Consider the following 26,376-nt stretch of genomic DNA (forward strand, 5'->3'; position numbering starts at 1 on the left):
AAAAAGAACATAAAAAAATGCTCATCAAGTTAATAGAAACTTCTTCAACATAATAAAAAACAACTATGAAAAATCTACAACATTATGCTTAAAGGTGAAAGCCTGAATACTTTTCTCTAAGATAGTGAACAAGATGAGAATATCCTAGCCATTTTCATTAATACTGTATTGGAGGTTTAGCTAGGATAATCAGGCAAGAAAAAGAAAAAATATTCAGACTGAAAAGGAAGAAAACTATCTGCTTGCAAAAGATCTTATATGCAGAAAATCCTAAGGACTCCACTAAGAAAGCTATTAGAACTAAGGTAAGTCCCAAAGTTGCAGGATGGAAGATCCATATACAAAAAGTAGCTTTATTTATACATAACCAGCAATGAAAATTCCAAAAACGAAATTAAGAAAACAATCTCATTGACAATAGCATAAGAGAATAATGTATTTAGGTATAAATTTAACAAAAGTCCAAGATTTGTACCTAAAAAATAAAAATATTGTTGAAAGAAATTTAAAATCTAAATAAATGGGAAAACATCTATTCATAAAGTGGAAGATAACATTAAGATGGTGACATTCCCCAAATTGATCTATAAAGAAAAAAAAAATCCCTATCAAATGCCAGATGGTTTCTTTGTAGAAATTCTTTGTAGTTAATCTTAAAGTTCATGTGGAAATTCAAGGGATTATGAAACAACCTTGAGAAAGAACAAAGCTGGAGGACTCACAGTTCTGATTTCAGAACTTACCACAAAGTGACTATAATCAAGACTGTGGTAACAGCACAAGGACAGACATATATATCAATAGAGCAGAAATGAGAATCCAGATAGAAACCTGTATTTCCATGATCAATTTATTTATTTTTTTTTTTAGAACACATTTCTTTTTTTTTTTTTTTTAAAGATTCTTTTTTTTTTTTTTTAAGATTTATTTATTTATTTATACAAGCACTGGGTACAGTCAGAAGCGCAGGAGGGTGAGAGAATTCACCAGAGCCAGAGCGGGGAGCAGAGCAGGCAGAAAGACCGAGGTACACTGCTGAGGGAGCAGCGGGCGGCAGGAGAGGTCTGCGTGCCATGTGGGATCCTCCTCCGGTGGCCGGGGAGCAGCTGGGGATCGAACCGGCGCTGCAGAGACTGCGGGCAGCTTCGCTAACCCAGCGCTCAACCGCTGCGCCACGGGGGAGGCCCATGATCAATTGATTTTTAATAAGGATGTCAATACTATTCCAGTCTTGTCTACAAATGGTGCTGTTGTAACAACTGGCTATCCACATGCAGATGAATGAAGTTATACATCTCCCTCACAACACATATAGGGATTAACTTAAAATGAGTCAGAGACCTAAAATTAAGAGCTAAAATTATAAAATTCTCAGAAGAAAACAGTCTTTATGACTAAGAGATAAGAGAAAGTAGAGATTGGATTATGTTAAAATTTTGAACTTTTGGGTCACAAATGTTAACAAGAAAATGAAAAGGCAACCCTTGAAATGAGAGAAAATATTTTGCAAATCATATATTTGATAAGGTACTGTATAGAGAATATATAAATTCTTGTAACCCAACAACAAAAAGAGAAATATATCTATTCAAAGACAGACACAAGATTTGAACACATCTCTCTTTAAAGAGGCTAACAAGAAGCCAATAAACACATGAAAAAGATACTCAACATTATTAGCCATAGCTGGGAGAAAGCAGATGGGGGTATTGAGGGGTGACTGTTAATGGGCACAGCTTTTCATTAATAAAAATGTTCTGAAACTATATTGTGATGATGCTGCATAACCCTGTAAACTTACTAAAAACTACTAAATTATATGCTTTATATTGGTAAAGTTTTATGTTATAATTTATATCTCAATAAAACTACAAAAAGACTCCTTACTATATGATGATCAGGATATTAAGTACTATGTCCACGTAGGGCTATGAATTTACATTTTCTCTTTAATTACATTAATTTTACTTATCACTGTGATAATTTATTCACACTGTGCATACTTTTTTTGGGGGGTGGGGAAGACGGATTTTTATTTGGTACATGGGGATGAGTTAAGACTATCAAGTGCAACACAAAACTCAACATGCTCAATATGTATGCTTCAGATTTCTACCACTGGAAACAATGAGTCAAGACTGTTTAAACATTCCTCATGTGCTTAGTTTTTGATTACAAGTAGATTTCTAGATAAAGCCTACATATTGACACAAAGACATCTTTAAATATTTTGCTAGTCACCAGATCTTTTGGTGCATGCACACTTTGGATGTGCTTGCTGTATTATATTTAAAAAAAAATTCTATGTTCTAAGTGTGACTTTTTTCAGGCTTAGTGTCAGTGATGATAACATGAATGGCCACACTAAAGAATTTTCAGTTTTGTACAGGAATTAACAGACCCATGTAAAAACAAAAATGAGTGAGTGCTCTAAGCATCAACAGAAACTAACCAGATGTCAAACTAAAGTTAGGAGTTGTGTACAGAGTGGTTCTAATCTCCAACTTCACACCAGAAAGGATTAACTGTACTTTTAATTTAGTTATATCACTTTCATTTTTAAGGTGTTTTCTACTCACAATTCAAAGAGGAAACAATCAGCTTAACTTTACCTTAAGCCGCTTAAACTGAGTACTTTTCATTTTAAACTTATTAATAATGATTTCACAGCTACATAAATATAGGAAGCAATTTCTGTGAGTTTAAATCAGATCAGTTTTTCCTTAAAAATTTTAGCTCTGTATGTGTGTGTACATTACACACAACACACACACACACACACACACACACACACACACACACACACACACACGGCCTGCATTCATCCAAACAAGTGGCGTTTCTTAATGATTTAAATCCCTATTGTCCTCACACTCCATTCAGTGTTTAACTCCTTTGTATATATACATAAATGCTTAAAAAAAAAATGCCAGCCAGTGATACAACCATTAGAAATAAACTTCCCTTAATTTCTAAGCAATGCTGTAAATACCATAATTACAGCTCAGAGTACTGGTGGAATAGTGGAGAGTTATAACCTTTGGAACTATACAGAAACTGAGTTCAAGTCACAAGTGATTGTAACTTTATGGGTCTTAGGCACATCACAGGAGTGGAGGTATACTATTATTTTTTTAATTAATTTTTTAATTAGTTCCCATAGAGTTTCCTTCACCCGTGCACCATCACCTCAGTCCCCTGTGCTCCTCCCTCTCTCCCTCCCTCCGATCCCTCTCCCGCCTCCTCCCCTGCAGGATGTCTCTGATTTATAATTGTCTGCTTTTGCTTTGTTGTGTTTTGTACTGTTATTATTTTTTTTTACACTGATATCTTATTTGGTTCCCCTATATTCCTGCTGTAAGTGAAACCATTCGATGTTTTTCTTTTTTCCTTCTGGCTTATTTCACTCAGCATAATTCCTTCTAGTTCCACCGATGTTGCTGCGAATGGCATGAGTTAATGGTTTTCTGAAAACTAGTTCGGTACTATAGCTCAGATTGTTTCTTACATGCTCAGGACTAATTTTATATATATATATATATATACAATAGAAAATAATTCCTTCCTACTCCTATAAAGTGACCCGCCATGTACCTGTTTATTTAGTCCAGGTGCTTTCAAACCCTGTAATAGTTTATTATTGACATATATTTTGGGAAAACTTGATAGTACAGTCACTTATACTTGCAAAATATCACCACTTAACTCTCCCAAGCAGCCTCATTGTAAAATTCAGTTATTTCATACTGACTCAAATAGCATCGCTAGTGACACATCCACTTTTCAAGTTACTCTTGCTTTAAAGCCCTATTTTCCCACTATTCTGGAAGATTTTCTAGCAGTATATGAGGAGGAATTAGAATGTTTTGGCTTTCCAGAGTTGTTAATTTATGTTCAATAAAGGGAAAATTTTGGTAGGAAAAAAGAAAAAACAACAACCAAACTTTAGATGACCAAGCTTAGTTAGAATTAAATACAGATGGATTTGAAATTAAGTCATATAAAAAAAAATGTATTCATAATAGCTATACCTCAATAGAAGTTAGCATTCCATAATTTCTATGGATTTACTTTTGGAAACTGACTTCATATTTTTCCTTTGCATCTTTACGAAAGAATTTATTTATGATTAAGTCTACTTACAGAGATAATGAAAAGGAATCAATTAAAAATACACAACTAATAAATGTTACTTAAGCTTGGAAAGGTACTATACAAGGTCTGCAAAGACAGTAACAATTTGAGGAATGTATTTACTCTCTGTTTTTACTGTCTGTGTGGTCTTCAGAATAGCAGTATGACAAAAGTTATAGCACAAACAACTTACAAAGGTTCACCCCAGTTATTTGAGTTCCCTTCATAAAAGATGAGAGTAGTTTTCTGATACCAGAGAAAATTTCAGAGTCAAGTCTGCTGAATTTTTGCTTTCACAACAAAGCCAACCCCAACCTCCTGTTTATAACTTTGCAGCTACACACCCTTCTACTCCCACTCCCTCTTTTTATAATCAATCTTCCCACCCTCCACTCGTAACATTTTCTATTATAATTACTTATAATGTTTATTTTTGATTCTGCTTCTACTCCCCTCCCCCTACACACACTAAAATGCTATTCTACAAGGGCAGGGATTTTTGTTTTGTAAACTGAATATCCTGAACACTCACAACAGTGTCTAATAAATAGGAGGTGCTCAATAATGACTCAGTGGCCGAATGAGTACACATAACAAAGAGCAACAAGAATATTAGAGTGTTACTTAAGAGATTAATTCTCCAGATCAGACTGAGAACACTCCTGAATAATGGTTAAACATCCCACCATTGCTGATGACTCAGCCCACATGTCCCTTAAAGACCCTACCTGCCTGAGTGCGTTCCTATGGCCACCACTGTGCCACTTGGATGAAAATCTGCACAGTGTCCTGGTTCCTAGAAGAGAGACAGACAGCTGTTGGGGAGTACACGAGAAACTCTCCCTATATCTATGGGAATAGTAACAAAAACATCTGAAAATAACTTGGTTCATATAAACATGGAATCCTAATCAATTTTATTGTAGGTCCTCCTCCCTGGTGGCGCAAGGGGTTATGTCTCAGCACTATGAAGCGATTGGCAGCCACTTCAGTAAGAGTTCGATCCCTGGCCAGGGAGCTAACCCACATATGATGTAGCAGACTTCTCCTGTCTCACCCACTGTTCCCCTCATCAGTGTATTTCAGTAGATCCGCCTGTTCTGCTCTCACCCTGTCTCTGGTGAATCTTCTCACCCCCGCACCTCTGGCCTACACTCCAGCTCTTGTATGCATAAATAAATAAAATAAATCTTAAAAATATTTTTTTATTGTAGCCAATGTGAAATACCACGTGCGTATGAGAGGAAAAAGAATTTCAGCGCAGGAAGGGGATATGCTGGCAGAGTAGTGGAAAGGACAGCCAGCTTGTGGCTAGGCAGATCAGGATAATAGCAAATATCTACACATGTCTATAATAGAGTCTGCAAAGAACCTGTATATACATCTTTTGGACAGAAAAGGTGGATATCTGGGTGGAGTAAGGAAAAAAATACAGTAAGAGACCAACTTAAAAAGAAGATGGTAGAGTCTGTGAGCGAGCAGCATACAGCGAATCCAACCAGAGACCAAACCTTCCTGTAACAACTAATGTTCCAAAAATATGTCAAATCTTTTTTATTTCTGAATCTGACAGAAAAACTGAGCTTCTGCTGTGCTGCTTTAGAGTGGATTCAAGTTATACTACATGACTAGCCACTTTCCTCTTAACCCCAAGTCCCTTTACCAGACTATACAAATACACGTAGTTTTAACCAGTGCTGAGTCCCCTTTCCTGCTGCTCCCAACCACCACTTGGGGGAATTTCCACAGGGATTATATTTACACCTTGCTTTACTTACATCTACAAGCCTGGTCCATTCCAGCCTGTGTTCCACTGAGTTCCACATGCACACTTGTCTGTCCTGAGCACACGTCAAGAGCAAATCTTTGAAGGGATGTGTGGCAAGACCCCAAAGCTCATCGGTGTGACCCTAAAAATAAAATACACCCATTATTTACCAAATAAAGGTTATCATTTAAAATAGGATTTGTTAATGGATAAAATCATATCATTACCTGTACTTCTATTTGGAAGACATCATTAAATGTTGCCCGTAAAATAAAGTTTCTTGAAGTGCCTACTAAAAATTGATCTGCTTTTCCTTCTGCTACAGCTCTGATTGTTCCATATTGATCAGGAACCTAAAAAAATAAATTTTTAAAGTCATCATACACATACTAACATGCATTGGTTACTACCTGAAAATAGAATTTATAGTTGTAAGCAACTGTTAAGTAATAAATGACAGAATTTCAAATTTGAAAACTAATCTTATGCTAATAATAATGTTCCACATAATTACATTTTATTGCACATGATATAACACATTTTCAATATTCTTTACTTAATTCAATTTAAAATTTATATTTTACATGATTTCAAGACTAAAGGGACAGTAGTAGGGAGAAAGGTGTAAATCCTATTCAATCACATGCAGTTGTGGTCTGGTTTTGTTACTTATAATTCACTTTGTTATTAGTTATAACTTACTAGCTATGTTATTTTATCAAAGATAATTTTTTAAATCCATAAATGAGAAAATACATGCTGTTGTATTATTGATTATTGTAAGGATCAAAATTTAAAAATAATTGCAGGTGAAATTTTTTTGTAAACTAAAAAGCACTATACTATAGTGTCATAACTGTCATTACTAGGACTCCCTGGCAGATTAATTCCATTTAATGCAATGAGGTAGGTTTATTAATATAATAGTGTTATATTAACAATACAATGATTCCAAAGAATGATTTTCTGAAATAATGCAATTCTTTTTTCTTTATGAAGCAGGATCCAAAATGATCCTAACAGCATGAAGTAATTGAAATCTAAAAAAAAAATCCATGATTATGTTAGAAATGGCAATGGGAGGAGTAAACTAGATGATGTAGATTTTGATTACAAAGGATATGAGTTATAAAATAGTACATGAAGTCATATTTCCTTTTTAAGTAGCACCGTGAGTTTAATATTGTAATACAGTAACTCTTTGTTTTCTTGGAAATAAAGCCCAAGAGAATCCTCTTCTTTTGAGAAGATTTTCTTTGGAACACATGTTACACTGAGCAACAATTCAAAATTTTAATCACCAAAAAACAAAAGCAATGTCAAACTCTGTGATATTTGCTTTTGCTTTGAGAAATTTAAAAATACTATATTTAACAACTTTATTTCTTGAGATCTCAATACAATTACCAAACTTTCACTGTGCACATAATACTCATAGGTTTTATGGATACATTTGATCCATTCATGAAGTAGACATACACAGATTAGCGATGGCACTCACTGTTTAAAAGATTTTTTTTTAAAGACTTATTTAGTTATACATACAAGAACTGAGGTATAGGCCAGAGGTGCATGTTGTAAAAAAGTAAACTGGTTATTTTGTGTTTGCTGGATTAGAGTATTTGATGCATATATACTGAATTTTAAGTTTGCATGGTTATATTCTTTCATCACTAATAAAATCAAAGTAAACAAGCAATTGCTCTGCCTCATCTTTTCTTTTTATTCTTTCAAATTATTTTAATAAATAATCTGCCTTATCTTGTTTTGTTTTTTGGAGGATATGACAAAAATGTGCACCAGTGTCTCAGAAAAGTATGTTATCTTAATGTGGAAAAAATGCCTGAGTTTAGAGCATTTTTAAATTTTTATATCCTACTTTCATCCTTACCTCTATTTCTCTTTCTGGATTCAGATCATGATCCCACAGAATTATTTTTCTGTCTTTCCCTCCTCCAGTTAATAACATCCCATTCCTCATTTGACAAAGTGTGAACACACTGCCATCATGAGCTTTGATTTGTTTGCTGATCTGATAAACACCTAATATGATGAACGAAAAATAAAAACACAAGTGATAACATTTTCCTTCAGATATTAATGTCTTTTGGAAGAGAACTATCAGAATTACAGAGTAAATTATCAAAAAGTTCCCATGACTCAACAATCATAAACCTATTTTTAATAAGTCTTTTTCAAGGTAGGTAGTTAAACTTAATATAATCTTTTATATTATGTCAATATTTATTTACTTTGAATGTATTTCAAGATACATTCTTACAAAATGGTCAGCTAAAGTAGTGGTAACTATGGAGTTAGGTAGGGTATTTATTATTCTTCTGATTTTATTACTCTTCTGATTTTATATTTTTAAAATTAGTCCAGCTGTAGCAATGCGATGGCTGACTGACAGCTCAATTTCCTGTTTTCAATATAGCTTTCTATGCTTCTAAACACAAAACCTTGTTATATACTTAAGATCTTAGAATTATGAAATGTTTAATAAATTAAAAATAAAACTAAAGAACAAATACTTGATCAATAATAAAAACAGCTTGTGACATGATCACCCCCATCAGATTTCCTACTCTCTACCTTCCAACCGCAGGAAAGTTGTTTCCTGTGAAACATCTAATGCTAGTTTGGCTAACAATAATTCTGTGTTTAAAATTCAAACAAATTACCAAAACTTCCTTTAGATAGTATTTACTTACAAAACAAGCTACTAATTCAAAGTTTTCTTTCTCATGGGCCTGTACTTCTAACACTTCAATTTAAACCAAATGTTTGAAATATTTGCCAAGAAAAATAATTATCTTTGGAATTTAAAAACCTATTGTACCTTCCGGCTTAATCGTGGCCAAGTCTATCCCTTCTCATCACTAACAGAAACAAAGTTTTCATAAAAAGCAACTTCACCTTGCCTGCCAAATAAAGATATTTGGAGGGCTTTCTGTGCCTGTTTAACTATGAAATCAAACATCAGAGAGACGTTAAAATTTATATCTTCTTAGCATCTGGACAAATGGGGTCACGGTGATTATCTGGAGAGCTGGAAAAATATTGTATCTTAGTTCCTTAAAGGAACTTGGCAAAGACGAAAGAATGAGGATTTTAATGGTGTTGTAGATAATCTCAACTTCCCAATTTCCACTTAAAAAATGAGTTACTTCATGTAAAAAAATTTATTTCATATTTATAGGAAATAACAAATACCTCACATCCACTTAAACAGAAAATACTGAAACAACCTAAGTATCCATTAACAGAAGAATGGATACAGTTGTGGTATATATATGGTGTGTGTATATATATATATACACACACACACACCATATATATGAGCATAATGCTCTCATATATATATATATATATATATGAGAGCATTATGCTCAGTGAAGTAAGTCAGAGAAAGACAAATAATGCCTGATCTCACTTACATTGGAATCTAAAAAAATGAATTCACAGAAAAGAACAGATTGGTAGCGACCAGAGGTGGTGGAGGGAGCGTGGGTGAAGGAGGTCAAAAGACACAAATTTCCAGTTGAAAGATAAATAAGTTTTGGGGATGTAACATACTGAGAGTAACTATATAGTCAACAATACTGCAGAAAAGATTTTAAAAATTCTCATCCCAAGAAAAAACTGTTGCTATATGAAGTGGTTCTAATGCCTTAAAGTTTCCATTCAAACTGCAAGCTACTAATGGTGTTTTCTCAGTTCTGACTCTTCCTGCACTCCCCACCCCATACACTTATACTCCTGTAAACTCCATTCCTTTGTTTAGGGTCACTGAATAGTTTGAGTTTGTTAACTTTTTAATAACTCACTTCTATAATCCTTGTAGGTACTTTTTCAGACATCTAACTTCGAGATAAAAAGATCCTTGGCTCCATAACTTTTTCTCTTCTATGATGACCTCAACGAGTTTTAAGGATTTTATGAGTAACTCACAAAAACTATCTTTAATCCCTACCAGGTTTTTCAATGGTTTAGTATATATTAGTTTAAACTGCTAAAAGAAATTAAAAACACTACTATTTAAATAAAATCGTATTTCCTTCAAGTTGGCAATCTCTTGATTCTGTTAACACTTTTGCATGGCGAGTTTATTCACACTATCCTGGATGTTGCACACACACAACCATCTTTTGCCTTTGTTTGCACTATTTGCCTAAACTGGGATCAAGATACCATATCTTTTGTAGTCTTGCACAGTTTTTCAGTAGCTTAGCTGAAGTACCATTTATTCTGTGAAGACTTCCCAAAACACTGAAAATCAGGATGATTTCACTCTTAATCTTTAAAATACCATCTATGACTACACATCATCTTTTTCTAATTTATTGGTATTAACCACCTAGAAGGAAAGGTTCAGTAATATATGCTTAATAAATAAACAGTTTAATTTTAAAATGATTACCATGAAGAACCTTAACAATAAAAGGTAGATGGGTGGCCAGCATATTGTTCCATGGCAACACACACTCTCTCCTGGTCTGTGTAAGAGATGGGACTGCAATAGCAATATTTGCAAATTAAAAAGTGAATTTATATGAGAATACTGTACCTTTAGGTCCTTTCCCAGGTGTGGGTTCTATAGTAGTTTTGCTCCATATAAGTAAGACTCCACCTGAGTCTCCAGTAAGAACATCTCCATTTCCTAGGAATGCCAAGCACTGCACAAATTTTGGTTTTTCATATTTCTACAGTAAAACAATGAGAATTTTTAGTTTTCCCTTTGGCATGATGATTTTATTTTTACTCAAAATTCAAAGCTTTTAACAATGTTATAACATTTTGATCCTTACCCCAAAAATCCCCTGTTTTCTTGTTAGTGAATTGCCACTCCATGTCCAAAAGAAAATATGAGATTTACCACATGTTATTATGGTATTTGCATCTGTTGGATGGAACTCCACAGCCAAAACAACTTCATTTGTTGTCTGTGAAAAGAGAAAAAAAGCCTTAGATGGTTATAGAGCCTTTTCCCCAGCAAGTCCCAACTATCAAATATAATGCTACTGATAATTAAAGGCAGGTATATTTTTAAAAGGAAATATCTTAATACCTTAAACACAATATAGCCGCAATTATAAATGCTATATTATTTTATGTAATAATCCAACAAACTTAATTAAACTTAATTCCAGGGTAATTTTTTTTCAGTAAATTTGCAAAACTTTGAAGAGTGAAATAACACATTTTGTTAAAGTAGTAGTCAAATAGTGTTCAGTTTTATTTTTATAATTTATTTTTATTTATTTATGCCTGGGATGCAGGCCAATGGTGCGGGTGTGTATGTGTGTGTGTGTGTGTGTGTGTGTGTGAGAGAGGATTCACCAGAGACAGAGTGGGGAGCAGAACAGGCGGATCTACTGAAATACACTGCTGATGGGAGCAGCGGTGAGACAGGAGAGGTCTGCTGTGCCATGTGGGTTAGCTCCCTGGCCGGGGATCGAACTCATGCCACAGTGGCTGGCGACAGCTTGATAGTGCTGGACTTTAACCCCTGAAACACCAGGGAGGTCCCTAGAGTGTTCAGTTTTAATTTTGGGATTAGACAACTATCTACTTTGGCATATCAGTTGCACAATATGTCTGACATAGCAATGAAACTGGCTTAAACTGCTTGACTATTTTACTTTGTATAAGTGTAGTGTTAATACCCTAAGAGTTATGACAAATCAATAATTTGATGAATTTCAACAGATGTGTGCTCTTGCATTTTAAGAATGTGCAGTATAGTTCTAAGAGATCACAAAACAAATAATGTATTCTTAAAGATAATAATTAAAAAAACCTTTAAATCTACCTTTATTTCTGCCACTTTCGATTTTTTCTGCCAATCCCATACAGTAATCATATGTTCATTGGAGTCATCAATAACACATAAATGAACACCTGAATCCTAAAGAAAAGTGAAAGACATTGAAAATTTTCAAATAAGACTGATTTTTAAAGACAAAATATCATACTATAAAAACTGTGAACATTAAGGTAACAAAAAAATCCTTTAAACTGATAGATCCTTAAAATATAGTGAAGATTCTCTTACAAAAAAATTATTTTTAAAATGTTTTCCCTAGGAAGATAGTCACTTGCCACCTGGCCAATTCTATTATTCAGAAATAGCAAATAATTAATTTTGAGATATCCTAGACCCTTCTGCATCTTTTGCTTCCACCTTATTAACTGTATTTAAAATGTTTTCCCTTGAAGGTAGAGTGAATGTACATAACTTGATGGAATAACTAAAATTAAGGGCTACACGAAGGTTTGCCGATTTCAGTTTTCTGTATGACTTAAATTAACATACATTCACAAAATAAATGAGGACCTAACTGAATTCCTTATAATCTATTTTACTGAAACCATTTTCCTTCACATAATTTAAGTCTTCTAGTTTAAGAAATGTGAATATTAAAAAAAAAATTTCCTGGTGACATTTGTGGTATATACTTTATAATGTCTATGGGACATAAAAATATTGTGGTGAAGAGAGGTACTCTAAGGGAGGGCAGAGCTTACACTCTTTCTCTTAGTTTGTATTGGAAAATTTTCCTAAACTATGAAGTTAAGAGTATCCAAGAAGTATCCAAGATAGTCTTATCATTGTAACAGTGATACCAACAACATGACAACAGTTCCTGCTATAGAGATTTTAGGAGGAAAAAGGGTAGTAGAAACATTTCCTTTCCATCTTCTTACATCCCCTTTTCTAAATAAATACCTTTTCCCTAATTTCTGACTCACTGCACTCTAGACATTCAGTACTTTCAAAAGTTAGTAAAGTTCCTAAATTTTCCTAAATCCACCCAAATATATCTTTCTGCTCTAAAAATGTTTCTTCCTCCTCTATGTTCCACAAATGCCCATAATTCATAACATAGCTGTTGACAAATACGAACTGAAGGGATATGATGAATACATAAATAAATTTTAAATCATAAATGAAGTCCAATAAAATATAAAGGGATATTTATACCTGAAAATTTAAAATGTTGATCTTAAAATGTAGAATGTCTCCTGTATATTCTATAATAATTACATATAACTGAAGAAGAAACAGAATGAGTAACATCTTGTTTTATTTTCCTCTCAGAATAAAGCCACAAGGTTTGGAGATTGCTAGATACTGAATTTTAAGCCCATGCTGTCATCAATTCAGAGCTAAGATAATTCATGATTTTCATGATTAAAGAGGTCTGTTACTTTTACTCCAAAGTGACATCAAAAAGCTAGTATTTGTGTAGATTTGGCAGATTTGTGAATTTTCTAAATCAAACAGATCTCCAAGATTCAAGAAACAACAAAAGCACATACTACTGCTCATTCAAATTGTATTACACTGTGTGTGCATTCTTCTACTTCCTGCTACTATACTGGAATCCTATTTCAGGACAGAATAAAATTAAATATAATCAAGTGTAATATTATGGATCCTATCTATATCAAACTATTTTAGTACTTAGGTCAAAATGTTGGACAAAACTAAGCAATAGATAATATCTCATTTTTCAGCTGAGAGATCATTTTCTACGAGCACATACACATAAAGCTGAGCTTAACTTTTTTCTGCTTCTTTGTTCAGTTTGTTTGCTTCTTAAAAAATTGTTACTTACTGCTTTGGAAAAATCCAGGCATCCTACTCCACGCTCAAAAGTTCCAAGTCCAATAATTTGCAGTGTGGATAGACTAACTGAATCCCACACTCTGACGTGGGGTTGCAGAGGCTACAAAAACAAAGGGGGAAACAGGTTAGCAAGCCTAATTGGTACTCAGGTGGATGCAAATAAAAACCACTAGTTTTTACAACATAGTACATACAGTCTGCCATGTTTTAAAAAATGATAAGTACTAATAAAAAATAGCTACTCCATTTAGACATGCCCCTAAAGACCTAGAGCAGGTATTACCTTCTGGCAGAAAAACAAATTAACAATTTTGATAATAATACCAGCAAATAATTTGAATATTTACTATGTGTCATACACTACTCTAAGCATATCACATTTAATATCATATTTCATTTAATCTTCATAATCTTATTAACTGTGTACAATTATAGTCACCATTGACAAAAGAAGAAACGGAGATATGGAGATTTAAATAACTTGCTTGAAGTTATAGAGCTATTATACAGGATTCTAACCCATGCAAACTGCTCCACACTGCTTTTAGCATTACCTTCATTCTTGGAAAAATAACACACACAAAAAAATCAGTGCCCAATAAATTACTAAGCAAACAGTCCTTAACAGAACTGGGAACTGGAAGGGATCTTAGAAATCCAATACAACCATTTAACTCCTTTTCGTTAAAGAAAGTAAAGTCAGAGATGTTATCGGTATGGTCCATATATGGCAATGAGTCATTGCTGATATTTACTGTTGAGTCTTATAAATAAGGGGCCAGTAATGACAGCCATTTCAACAACATTTCGTATCTAAAGATTTTTAAGTATTCAGATCTAGTTATACATAAAAAATGCAGGAGGTCTATCAACTTAAGAACATTGAAGTACAACCTGATAAACAATAGTTATTCTATGTGAAGTTTATCAATCCTCCCATTTTTATATATAAATAGGATTTTTTAGGGAACACTGACTTTTTAGAAAAAATATTTAATATAAAGTATGTTTACCTTTTGTTGTTTGGAATTTTCTTATATGCTAATATTTTACCCTGCTTATACCAGAAATCCTATAGTAGTTATATTTTATTTATTTTTATATATATATTTTTATAATTTTTTTTATTTTTATAGAGGCATGTTTATTTATTTATTTATTTATGTTTGTTTGTTTGTTTATACATGCACTGGGTACAGTCAGAAGCGCGGGAGGGTGAGAGAATTCACCAGAGCCAGAGCGGGGAGCAGAGCAGGCAGAAGGACAGAAGTACACTGCTGAGGGGAGCAGCGGGCAGCAGGAGAGGTCTGCGTACCATGTGGGACCCTCCTCCAGTGGCCGAGTAGCAGCCGGGGATCGAACCGGCGCCGCAGAGGCTGTGGGCAGCTTCGTAACCCAGTGCTCAACCGCTGCACCACCGGGGAGGCCCAGTAGTTATATTTTAAAAGTATAAATGTGTGGTGGCTAAAATTACAATTTCATTCTAAGAGCAACATTCCAGATTCATGTACAGCATAAAATTGTGCCACTCACCCTTCCATCTTTATCCACTCCAGCAATCTGTCCAGTTGCAATCCTAATTTTGTCAGGATGTACAGCAAGGCTAAAAGTAGTATTAACAACAACTTAAAAATACAAGAAACATGTGAACAGCAGAAATATGCCTAGAATCCTATTTTTCAGTTTTTACAGTAAAAACACACCATAACTTATTTTATTACTTTAGCAAATCAAATGAGCATCAATTATCTAAATGATTTTTTAAGTTTGACCTGTACTTCCCTTTCTTGGCTAATTAAACTGAACATTAAATTTTAAGAAAATATTTATTCACAATTGTGGCATAATAAACATTTCATTTGCTTATGTCCCGTTCTAGTCTACTATCCTCAGGCATATTTAGTCACCCGGTTTTAAATTACAATGAAGATGCACTACTGTATTGTGTATTTTCATCTATTAAAGTAAGCATTTTTCCACTTTGCTACATAATCCTTACCATATTTTGACTCATCAGATCTATCATTTCTGCTAATCCATGAAAGAACACAGCAGTGAACAACTCCACACATAGTGCCTCCAGTCTTTTATTATTTATTTGCTAGACTCATATAAGTCAAACTGGGGGCAAAGAATTTTAAAATATCAACTGAAAACAGTACATCATATATGCTCAAACTTCTCATGATACATATATAAACTATTAGCAAACAAGGAGTAAAAACAAACAAGGAGTAAGCTAAACTGAGAAAATAATCTTTTTTGGTTTTAGTATGTACTGCTCATTTCTTTCCAGAAAACTAGCGGCAATTTAAGTTGTCCTTAGAAATAAAAACGTTTCAAAAGTTTCACTACTATTTGCCCATATTAAGAATTAGGTCTTTTAAAATGCCTTGATGATATGATTGGGAGGAGTACATAATAATAGATATATAAAGCTTCCCCATTCTTTCTTTATAGCAGATGGTAACCTATAGCTAGTGCACAACTTCACTAGTCCCCAACTGAAAGATATTTAGGCTGTTTTCAATCTCTCTATCATACATAGTGTTGTAATAACTCTGTATACATTATTCTTCAAGTGTAAAAGACAAGATTTTAATTATATCTAAAAGCTTAACAAATCTTTGTAATATATTAATAGACATTAATTTTTTGAAGCTATAATTGCTAGAGTAATATGGACATAAGAAAGTGTTAAATGCTGGGATGCGTTCAAAGCAACAGGTCAGTGAATTTAACTAAGGAGCAACAAAATTGGGTAATTTTATTTTTTTTAATAAATATATATCTATTTTAAGATTTATTTATTTATTTTATACAAGCACTGGGTACAGTCAGAAGTGTGGGAGGGTGAGAGAATTCACCAGAGACAGAGAGGGGAACAGAACAGGCAGATTGACGAAGTACACTGCTGAGGGGAGCAGCGGGAGTGGCAGGAGAGGTTTGCGCGCCATGTGGGACCCTCACCCGGTGGCCAGGGAGCAACCGGTGCTGCAGAGGCTGTGGGCAGCTTCGCAACCCAGCGCTCAACCGCGGCGCCACAGGGGAGGCCCAAAATTGGTTAATTTTAAAGGATTAAAATTAAGCAGTTCTCCCATTTTTTATAGCCACAATTTATTTTTTTCCAAACAGAAAAGCCTCAAGTTCAAAATTTATCTGCACAAAATAAATCCTCAGTAAATTATTTAGTAATCAATAATACCCAGAAATCTGTAAAAGTCCAGAGTCCCTAACATTTATTTGATACTTCTGGTCAGAAGAAAATGACCATAAGGGATCTAAGAAAACAGAAGAGGTCCCAAGTGAAATAGATAGGGGATATGTTTCATTGCTGCTGACACCATGTTTTTTTGGAGACCTCTAAGTTCCCTTTCCTTTTAAAAATATAGTCTATAGGGGAAAACATATATATATATGCGCACACATATATTTCTATTCTACAAAATATCCCACAATATCCATACATTCTGAGCTTCCTGTAAGAAGTCATTTTTATAAAACTCAAATTTGAAAATACACAAAAACAAAAGCATGGAAAGAAAAAAATGAACAAATGTTAAATGATACCAACCATTTCACACAGTCTGTATGACCAAGGTAGTGTCGTTGAGTTCTTTCCTCATAATTAAATAGTACTACTACTGATGCTATGAAATAAACTATTTCCCCAGTAGGAAGAAGGTAAACATTAGCTCGACAATCTTTTCCTCGATAACCGTATCTTAAAAGAAAGAGTCAAGGTTTTCAGTAAGCATAGTTTTCAGAGTGTTAAACTGACAATTTTTTTATGGATACTAGAGGGAATCAAAGAAAGATTAATGAAAAAAAGACTGGACAGAAACTAGAAAACTCATTTCCTGCAATTATCTGGAATCTTTTTTTAAAAAATTATTTATTTATGCATACAAGAACTGTTGTACAGGCCAGAGGTGCGGGGGTGGTGGTGGTGGTGGTGGTGAGAGGATTCACCAGAGACAGAACAGGCAGACTGACTGAAATACACTCCTTAAGGGAGCAGTGGGCAAGACAGGAGAGGTCTGCTGTGCCATGTGGGTTTCTCCCTGGCCAGCCGGGGTTCGAACTCGTGCTGCAGATGCTGCAAATTGCTTCATAGTGCTGTGTTCAACCCGTTGTGCCACCAGGGAGGCCCCTCTGAAATCTTTTTATGTCTTAAGTTTCCTCATTTGCCAGATAAATGTACACTGAGTTCCTAATATGTGTTAGGCAGATAGTTGAATGTTCATTTTTGTACAAAACAAATGTGGGACTTGTATCCCTGAAACTAATGCTCTTGCAAAGATGACAAAAATAAACACCAGGTATATCACTAGAAACTGTGGAAAGAAAAATAACAAGATGCTAGGAGAAAGCATACAAGGAGGATTTAAATGGAGCAAGAGATCAAAAGAAGAATTATCAGAGCAAGTGACAATTATACTTGATATGTATGACAACTAAGAGATATTTAGGCACAATTACGGCAAGCAGAATTTTTGTTAAAAAGTTGTAAAGAAATGTATGATTGTTGAATTTACCCAAGCTAATTTCTGTCCATAGGAGGGAATGATTCAAGGGCTGGGGGAAGAGAGATTAGGAGAATGGAGGCAGAAAGCAAAGTTCAAACTATTAGCTTCTTTTCACGCAACAGTTTTTAAGAGCTTTTATAGGAAGTGAGAATTTCTAAGTGAAATTAGGAAAGCTCTATTTTAATTCTTAGAACAGTATGATGAGGTAGGGGTTATTAAGTGAAGAAAGAAAGAAACATTCATTGGGAGCAAGTGGTAGAGCCAAGACTTCAACACTGATCTTCCATTTCCAGTCTGGTACAGTTGCTATCACACCACAAAAACCTGCTGCAATGTTTATAGACTAATGCTTGCCTTATCCTAAGGTGCCAATTTGGTGGCTTTAAATTGCTAATAGCAATATATATGTAATATGTGAAAGGATTAGAGATGACACCTCTTTACCTTCCCAAGTGGTTATGTTTATTTTATATATATATGTATGTATGTATGTATGTATGTATGTATATGTTTTGGTATGTTAACAATTTGGTAGAGATTAGGTAAACTAATTTTTCCTAACTAAAAACAAAGCAAACAAATTTGCTGTCATGGCAGAAAGGATACGCCCACTCCAGTTTGAGCTTCTCAGGAGGCAATTCTGTTCTGATGTCATCATAGTTGTCAACATCAGAAGGAATAAACATTGTAATTGGCCGACCTCGCATAAACATTTTAACATATTCTCCTTCTGTTGAAACACAAAAAAAAAAATTAAGTGAGTTGTATTTTCTGAATAATCAAAATAGAAAATTAGATTACTAATGTGATACATTAAAAACCAGCTACTTCAGAGTTCTAGTCTCATAATAGAGTTGTTTATTTGTAAAGGCCTAGTCCAACTTATTATAGGAAAAAATACTCATTAAAGAAAATGAGAGTATTTTCATAATTAAAATATAATTTATTTGTATAAGTTGACACAGTTCTAAAAGAAGGTCAGGAAGGTTGAGGTAGAAAAATACGAAAGAAAATAATTTTATGATAGAAGTTTCTCTGACAGTTGAAAGGAAGAAATAGATTACCTGGAGAGACAATAACCATATCCACCACACTAACTGAGCAACATACTGATATTTAATGACGTACAAAATACATGACCTCAAAATATTCTGAGAGGAGTCAAACACCCTCAAGAGTCAGGATTGGAAGGGAGACTACAAACTCTGCTACAGGGGAGGAAAAAAGAGGGAAATTATATAATAAATTGACACCCTAAAGTAAGTAGGACAAGGAGATACAGATAAGATGACTTAGGGAAGTAGTTGCAGCTGGTAATCATTTAGTTATCATCAAAGTCCAGCTATGCTGAAAATCATCAGGAAGCATAGCCCACTCTTAGATTCAGAAGTAATAAAGACATATACCATGTGGTGTTAAAACCATGGCGTGGGAGGTCCCTAGCCCTTTCTTAGATTAAAACCTGAGATCAAGCACACTGCAATAATAAAAATAACTTGAGCTTCTCACCCACAATGGGACAGTTTTTTAATCGGACTGAAAAAAATACTTGCAGGCATTCAGCCAGTAATGTGTCTTTTCTCCTTCCACGATTTGTTTTCTATAAACTATTGAATGTACTCTACTCTTTAGTAAGTTAAGTTATCATTAGAGTCCTATGGTTGTATTAGCCTCTCATTGTTCCTAAGGTTTTATTACCCTCTGGTGTTGACAGCATTTTCAGTCTGTTTCTAATTCTATTTTCATATCATGCCAGACAAGTTATCAAGTGCTGGATATTTCTTCTCTCTTTCTCTTTCAGGTTATTGTGTAACAATTTCCCGATCACCACCAACATATATTAAACCTATTTATACGTAAACTACTGGACATGTTGAGGCCAATGAAGGGTGTTTGGTGGTTTTTTTTTTTTTTTAAATATTTATTTATTTATTTATACAAGTACCGGGCACAGTCAGAAGCGCGGGAGGGTGAGAGAATTCACCAGAGCCAGAGCGGGGAATAGAACAGGCCTACTGACAAAGTACACTGCTGAGGGGAGCAGCGGGCGGCAGGAGAGGTCTGTGCGCCATGTGGGACCCTCCCGGGTGGCCGAGGATAGAACTGGCGCTGCAGAGGCTGTGGGCAGCCTCGCAACCCAGCGCTCAGCCGCTGCGCCACCAGGGGAGGCCCTGGTGGTATTTTTTTAAGGGTACAAGAAGCAAAATAAGCCTATCCATTTGGTTAAATGAAGTTGTTTCCTACTGTAAATATTGAATTGATTCCAGACTTGTCTTTTTAATATTTTTAGTTTTAGACAGTTACAGATATTACAAACACTTACTGGCATATGTTAAATGTAAGTTGTCTTAGAACCCATACTCCTAATTAAAAAACTGTTTCCTTCCACTGTTTTAAAAAAAAGTTAACCAAAAGTGGTTGTAGGCACAATTGTCAAGTAAGGGAAGTGGGAAGTTGCTCTTCCTCCCCTTCCACCTCTTAGTAGTGATATGCGTCCAGCAAAGAGAACAAGTAAGGGATAGTTATCAAAGGGGAAAAAGCTCTTCTTCGCTAACAGAGGCAGGTTAGAATACCATGTTGATTCTTTTATCAACTGTCAAGCAGCACAGCAATTAAGTAAAAATAAAGGATCTGTTGCTTATCAACTTTAATATAAAAATGGCAATGGATGTTACAATGAAAATGTTTTTCCCTGTTGGAAACTGGCATTTTTTATGTTGAAGACCAAGTATGTAATAAAGGCACAGTGAATAACTCCTGCACTGAGAAGGAGTTAATTCATTTTAGAGGAAAGAACATGACCTGCGGAAAACTGGTCAGGATTTGAATTCCAGATTTATCACTAACTACCTGTATAACTTTGGCCTCATTTTCCTAATGCATAATATATACTATTACTTACCATTCAGTTTAAATAAGACATGACACTGTGAAGTATGAGGTCCCTGACAAATACTTATTCTCTTCCCTCTGCGGGGGAAACTGTTATAATTTCCCGATGTCTAGAAACTGCTTACATGGTTTAACATATTTAATATCTCTTCTTAAACTTTAAAGTGACTGTCTGCCAGATAGCAAGTATAGGCAAATTAGTCAGAAATCTGTTGGGTTCTATCATGTATATTTTAAAACAGAGGTCAGGAAATGCAAATAAGAGCAGTGGTGCAACTGAGGATGACTAGGGCTGGGGGTGCTGGATATAACCCATGTGCCATCTCAGAGAGGCAGCAGCTGGTCAGCTCCATGAAAGATGTGGGCCCAATATTGCTAGATCTTCCCATTTTTCAAGAGAAATAGGAAATCTGTAACTTGTGAAATCTTAATTTTCAAAAGTTCCTCCCTTGCCAAGGAAAAATACTGTTTGAAAACATACCTTTGGTTTGCATATAGCACAGCACACAGGTCACTAATTTGCAAACATCCCCACTTCCCCTTCCCCTTTTTTAAAAACAAAGAGTCTTTATCTTGGGAAATTAGGTAAAATTATACAGATCAAGAGCCTCTTTCCTCCTCAATTATTGTTCAGTCGAATTCTCACTTGAGACAGACTTCTTAAACTTATAGTCAAAGGATTATAAGTCAAAGGATTCAGCAGTCTATTTGTTTGTTTTACTCCAATGCTACTTTCTAGCTATCTTTATTGTTTGCCATGAAAATCAAAGGGAAAAGGTTGGGCATAGAATTGGTCAAAGAAGAGTATGGGATTAGTAATATTACAAAGTCTGGTGATCCAAAGAATATGAAGAAAAGAAATTATTAAACTATCTCATGTAAGTAGTAAACATGGTATAAAGCTATTAGTATCCAAGAATGAAGTTGCTGCTTAGAGAAATGTAACCAATCTCAACAGTATCTCCGACTTGGATTTGTGAAAATTCTCTGGATTGAAAGACAAGCTATACAGTACAGTAGAAAGAACAGAAGCTTTGTGATAGGCAGACCTTGGTTTGAATCCAAGCATTACCATCACTTACTAGAGTATGTACAAAGAAAGTATTCTTGAATATGATCACTTAGGGTGTGGCTAGTCTGAACTGAATTATATGCTGTATTAAAATACATACCAGATTTTGAAGACAGTATGAGAAAAAGGGAAAAATCTCATCAATTATTTTTTATAAAGATGATATCTTGCCATTTGTGATAACATGGATAAAATTTGAAGGGATTATGCTAAATAAAACAAGTCAGAAAGAGCAATACTGCATAATTTTACCCTCATGTGGAATATAAAGAAACAAATCAACAAAAACATGTTGGATTCTCACAACAAAATGGAGGCTAAAAAGAGGGGAAGAGATTGGGGAAAGGATGGGAGGAATGGTTAGAGGGGGCCTTTGAATAGTGGTAGGTAGCAGTTAGAATGTGGGTGGTGTGTGTATATCATGTTTGAAGGGGCATAAAGGTAAACCAATGCTACCTCAATTTTAATTTTTTTTTATATTTGTGCATTGAAACAATACTTTTAAATAAATTAATCTTTTTTTTTAAAGATTTATCTTTATTTATTTATACAAGCACTGGGTACAGTTAGAAGCGCAGCAGGGCGAGAGAATTCACCAGAGCCAGAGCGGGGAGCAGAGCAGGCAGAAGGACCCAAGTACACTGCTGAGGGGAGCAGTGGGCGGCAGGAGTGGTCTGCGCGCCATGTGGGACCCTCCTCCGGTGGCCGGGGAGCAGCCGGGGATTGAACTGGCGCTGCAGAGGCCGCGGGCAGCTTCGCAACCCAGCGCTCAACCACTGCGCCACCGGGGAGGCCCTTAAACAAATTAATTTTATCTGTGTCTTTTTACACTTCAAAATGTGGCTACTGTGGCTATGATTCAAAATGTGGAAACCTTTCAAATTACATGTGTGTTATACATTCTATCTTTATTGCAGTGTACTACAGAGACATAGTTGAGGCCCTTAGGATAATCCACAGAAGTTCAATTACCTGATAATAAAGTTTACTTATAATCCAAATAGTGCTAGCTTGGGCTCTGGATCCTAACATTAGTGAATCAGAGAGTATAACAGAAGAGGAAGCTGTTTCTGCTGAATTATCTTTGGGAAGAGTGAATACCAGGTCAAAAATTGAAAATAAGTCTGATGCTACAGACTTATTATTTTGTGTCCTTCTAATATACCTCCTAGTACTCCCCCCTTCAGTCTCTCCAGGTTTTGCTAATTCTTCTATGTTAGCATCTTTCCTAGATTTCCAATCCCCCAAAGTGCTTCAAATTACAAAATGATATTGAAGTTCCCAGATTGAAGTGCTTTGGTTATTTCAAGTACTTTGAGAAAAATGGTATTGGTGAAATGATTTATATTGATGCAAATAACTTGTTATTAAAGTATTTACATATTTAAAAGATGCTCATTAAAATGTATTTTTCACAGATTGTAACAAATGGAAGGAAAATTTTAGGCAGTGTAGTTAGTATCAAGCATATACTGTTCTAAGATCAATTCCTCCAGTGATTTTTTTCTTCACAGCTTGCTTTATTTCTGGACAGGGATTTTTCTTTTTTTTTTTTAAGTAGTTTTTCAAAGGCAACAAGCGAGCTTCAGGGGTTTGAACTATGACTGCATTTATTTGTGTAATGGGTCCTGCCTGTAGAAAGTCTTCTGAACTTCTAAGAATGCTTACAGCTTAAAGCATCTTTCTCCGAAAAGTTTCCACTAATTTAGGAATTAACTTTCACTTGTTATTTTATAATCTTTAGAACTAAAGAGTTTCCCCAAACTGGAATTTGAATTTTTAAACTAAAATGTAGTAGATATGACGCTACTGAATTCCAGAAATAACAGAATATTAAAAAAAAAATCCTTACTTTGAACTTTTTCTGATACTATTAGTCCTACTCCCTAAAACCACAGAGCTAAAGAAGTGGGTAGCCAAGATGCTACAAGTCTTGACTATAATTTTATAAAAGAAAGTGACAAAGACCACTTCAGGTAGTCTAAAATCTTTTCTTAAAAAGAGTTTCTTTTCAAACAAAAGATTTCAAGTCCTAGTTCTAATAACTCAGTAATTCTGAAATATTCTTTGGACTATTTTAAAATTCCAATGAAACGATGTAAGGACCTTTGGAGTTTGAATAAGGAGCATGATTTGTACTATCATAAAGTCTAAATTACATACCCTTTTAAAGGGCTAGCTGTAAAAACATCATAAAGTATAGATCCCCAAATTTAAAAGGAGAGAGGAATTCAGCAGGATATAATCTAACCTTCTTACTTTTGGATTTAAAAGATCCCCAGTTATGGTGCTTGCCAAATATTACGCAGTTAGTTTTACTAAGACAAGAACCCAGGTGTGAAAAACTTGACAGTACTAAAACGATACCTTAATTTTCTTTGCCCTAGGAAGAGTTCTAATGAATGGCAAATTTTACTGAACTCTTAATTACATGGTGGGAGTGGGGGCTTGAAAACACACAGTGAAGATATGAAAGAGATGAACTTTTTAGAAACCTACAACAGTGCACAACCAAGATTTACACAACTGCTAATCAACTCTCACACTAATTACAGTAATAAGTCAACTTTCAGTTAACTTTCTTAAATCTAAGCCACCTTTATTTCTCTTTGCTATTTTCTTTACAAGTGGGATCATTAAAAATTACTTAAAATATCAGATATGGGAGTTTACTTATGCATTTTAGATTATTTTGACTACTTAAAAAAGGCTTTCTTTTGGAAAAATGGTAAAGAAATATATTCTAACACTATACAAGACACATAAAACTTCTAAAAGCCTTGCTATAAATGCTAAAAAATTTTCTGAACTAAGATATAGTTGTATTTGAAAACTCTTTAGACTACTCACTTAAATCCCCAGGAAAACTTATTTTAAGCATTAGATATATGAAAAGAGTTTTCATTTTACCTGAATATACCAAGCTGCATTTTCTAAATGAGAGGTTAAAAAAAAAATTCAGATGTCTAATATTTATCCCTTTAGCACTTTCTCAATTAGCTATAGCAGGAAGAGATTCAGGAGACCACAGGGGAATAATAAAAACCTTCATATGAAATTCTGGCTAAACAGAGTTCTGGAGATATTCCACTTTATCTTTAATGTTCTATTTCTTTAAAGATAAAAAATCCTGAGTCAAATAAAGCAAAATGTAAAGATCTAATAAATCTGGGCAATCAGTATACGGATGCTTGTTCTATTAACACATAGTTTTAGAAAAATTAAAATGTTTCAGTCTTAGATATTTTAAGAACACTAATTTTTTTATCCTTTTATTTTATTTTTAATAATAAATTTTATTTTTATATTCCCCATACAATTGCAACCCCCTTATTTTGACCCCAATCCCTCCCCTCCTGCCCCTTACCCCCCATAGAGTGTCTCTGGTTCATAGTTTTTTGTTGATTTTGATTTTCACTTTCTTACAGTTATTCATTTTCCTGGTCCCTTATTTAAGTTTTCTAGATTCCTGCTATAAGTGAGACCATCGGGTATTTTTCTTTTTCTTTCTGGCTTATTTCACTGAGTATGATCCCTTCCAGCGCCATCCATGTTGCTGTAAATTGCATGAAGAACACTAAATTTTTTGATTAAATTATTTTTGAAACATAATTATGAATACAGTTTGTAAATTAGTATGTGATTAAGCTTATTTTTTTAAATCTTGGTACATGTCACTGGTTAATTGTACTTCTTTTTATTAAGTTTAATTACAAATTTCAGAATTCTCTTCAGAGTGCTTCAGAAAAACATCAACAACTGATAGAGTGAGCAGTACAACTAGGAGTCTAGTGGCTATCCTGGACAGAATGGATGTCTAGCTGTGATAGCTCAGTTACTTGGCATATTTGAGAAATGAAGGCTTTCTGGTTAATTGCAGTTTCTGCTTTAGTTTTAAAACATGCCTATGGTTGTGAAAACATAGCAGAAGTGAAAAGTCTCTAATCAAGTTACAATAAATGTGCAAAAAAGACTATGAAGTTCTCATGAAAAGTCATATTGCCCAGATGTAGAGGGGACAATCGGGGCTTATTTCTCAGCTGAAAATAAGAGGGTATTAAGAACACAGATTCTTAGAAGTGTCAGGATAGTTTATATAGAAAAAAACACTTGATAAGCTTTAAACATATTTTAATCTAGAAGACTGTTACCAACAACATCAAGGAATCTGATGTTTGCTTCACAGGGCTTTAAAAAGCCTCCAGAGAAAAGCCTCTTTAGCTCCCTTTTAGTCTCCTTTTAAAATATAGAGAATACTTGGACAAAGTCCAGACCCAGGGATACAAGTAATGTTTACATAGCATATTTTTGTTTGTTTGTTTTTAAATATTTATTTATTTATTTA

At 34.4% G+C, this 26,376-nt stretch overlaps 1 protein-coding gene across 7 annotated transcripts in view; it reads right to left on the reverse strand.

The window, feature by feature from the left end:
- EML4 (EMAP like 4) overlaps positions 1-26,376 on the reverse strand; it is a 129,814-nt gene that overhangs the window by 19,952 nt on the left and 83,486 nt on the right. For all 7 annotated transcript variants that reach the window (XM_054701168.1, XM_054701167.1, XM_054701166.1 and 4 more), the window contains 11 exons: positions 18,674-18,797; positions 17,113-17,262; positions 15,072-15,141; positions 13,528-13,638; positions 11,718-11,813; positions 10,714-10,848; positions 10,473-10,608; positions 7,794-7,945; positions 6,130-6,255; positions 5,913-6,044; positions 4,863-4,930 (listed from right to left, as the gene is read on the reverse strand). In XM_054701168.1, the coding sequence (XP_054557143.1) occupies positions 4,863-4,930; positions 5,913-6,044; positions 6,130-6,255; positions 7,794-7,945; positions 10,473-10,608; positions 10,714-10,848; positions 11,718-11,813; positions 13,528-13,638; positions 15,072-15,141; positions 17,113-17,262; positions 18,674-18,797 (1,300 nt within the window). The remainder of the gene's footprint in view (positions 1-4,862; positions 4,931-5,912; positions 6,045-6,129; positions 6,256-7,793; positions 7,946-10,472; positions 10,609-10,713; positions 10,849-11,717; positions 11,814-13,527; positions 13,639-15,071; positions 15,142-17,112; positions 17,263-18,673; positions 18,798-26,376) is intronic.

The sequence above is a fragment of the Talpa occidentalis genome, unplaced genomic scaffold (assembly GCF_014898055.3).
Source record: "Talpa occidentalis isolate TD23 unplaced genomic scaffold, MPIMG_talOcc4v2.1 talOcc4.5, whole genome shotgun sequence".
Classification (NCBI taxonomy): domain Eukaryota; kingdom Metazoa; phylum Chordata; class Mammalia; order Eulipotyphla; family Talpidae; genus Talpa; species Talpa occidentalis.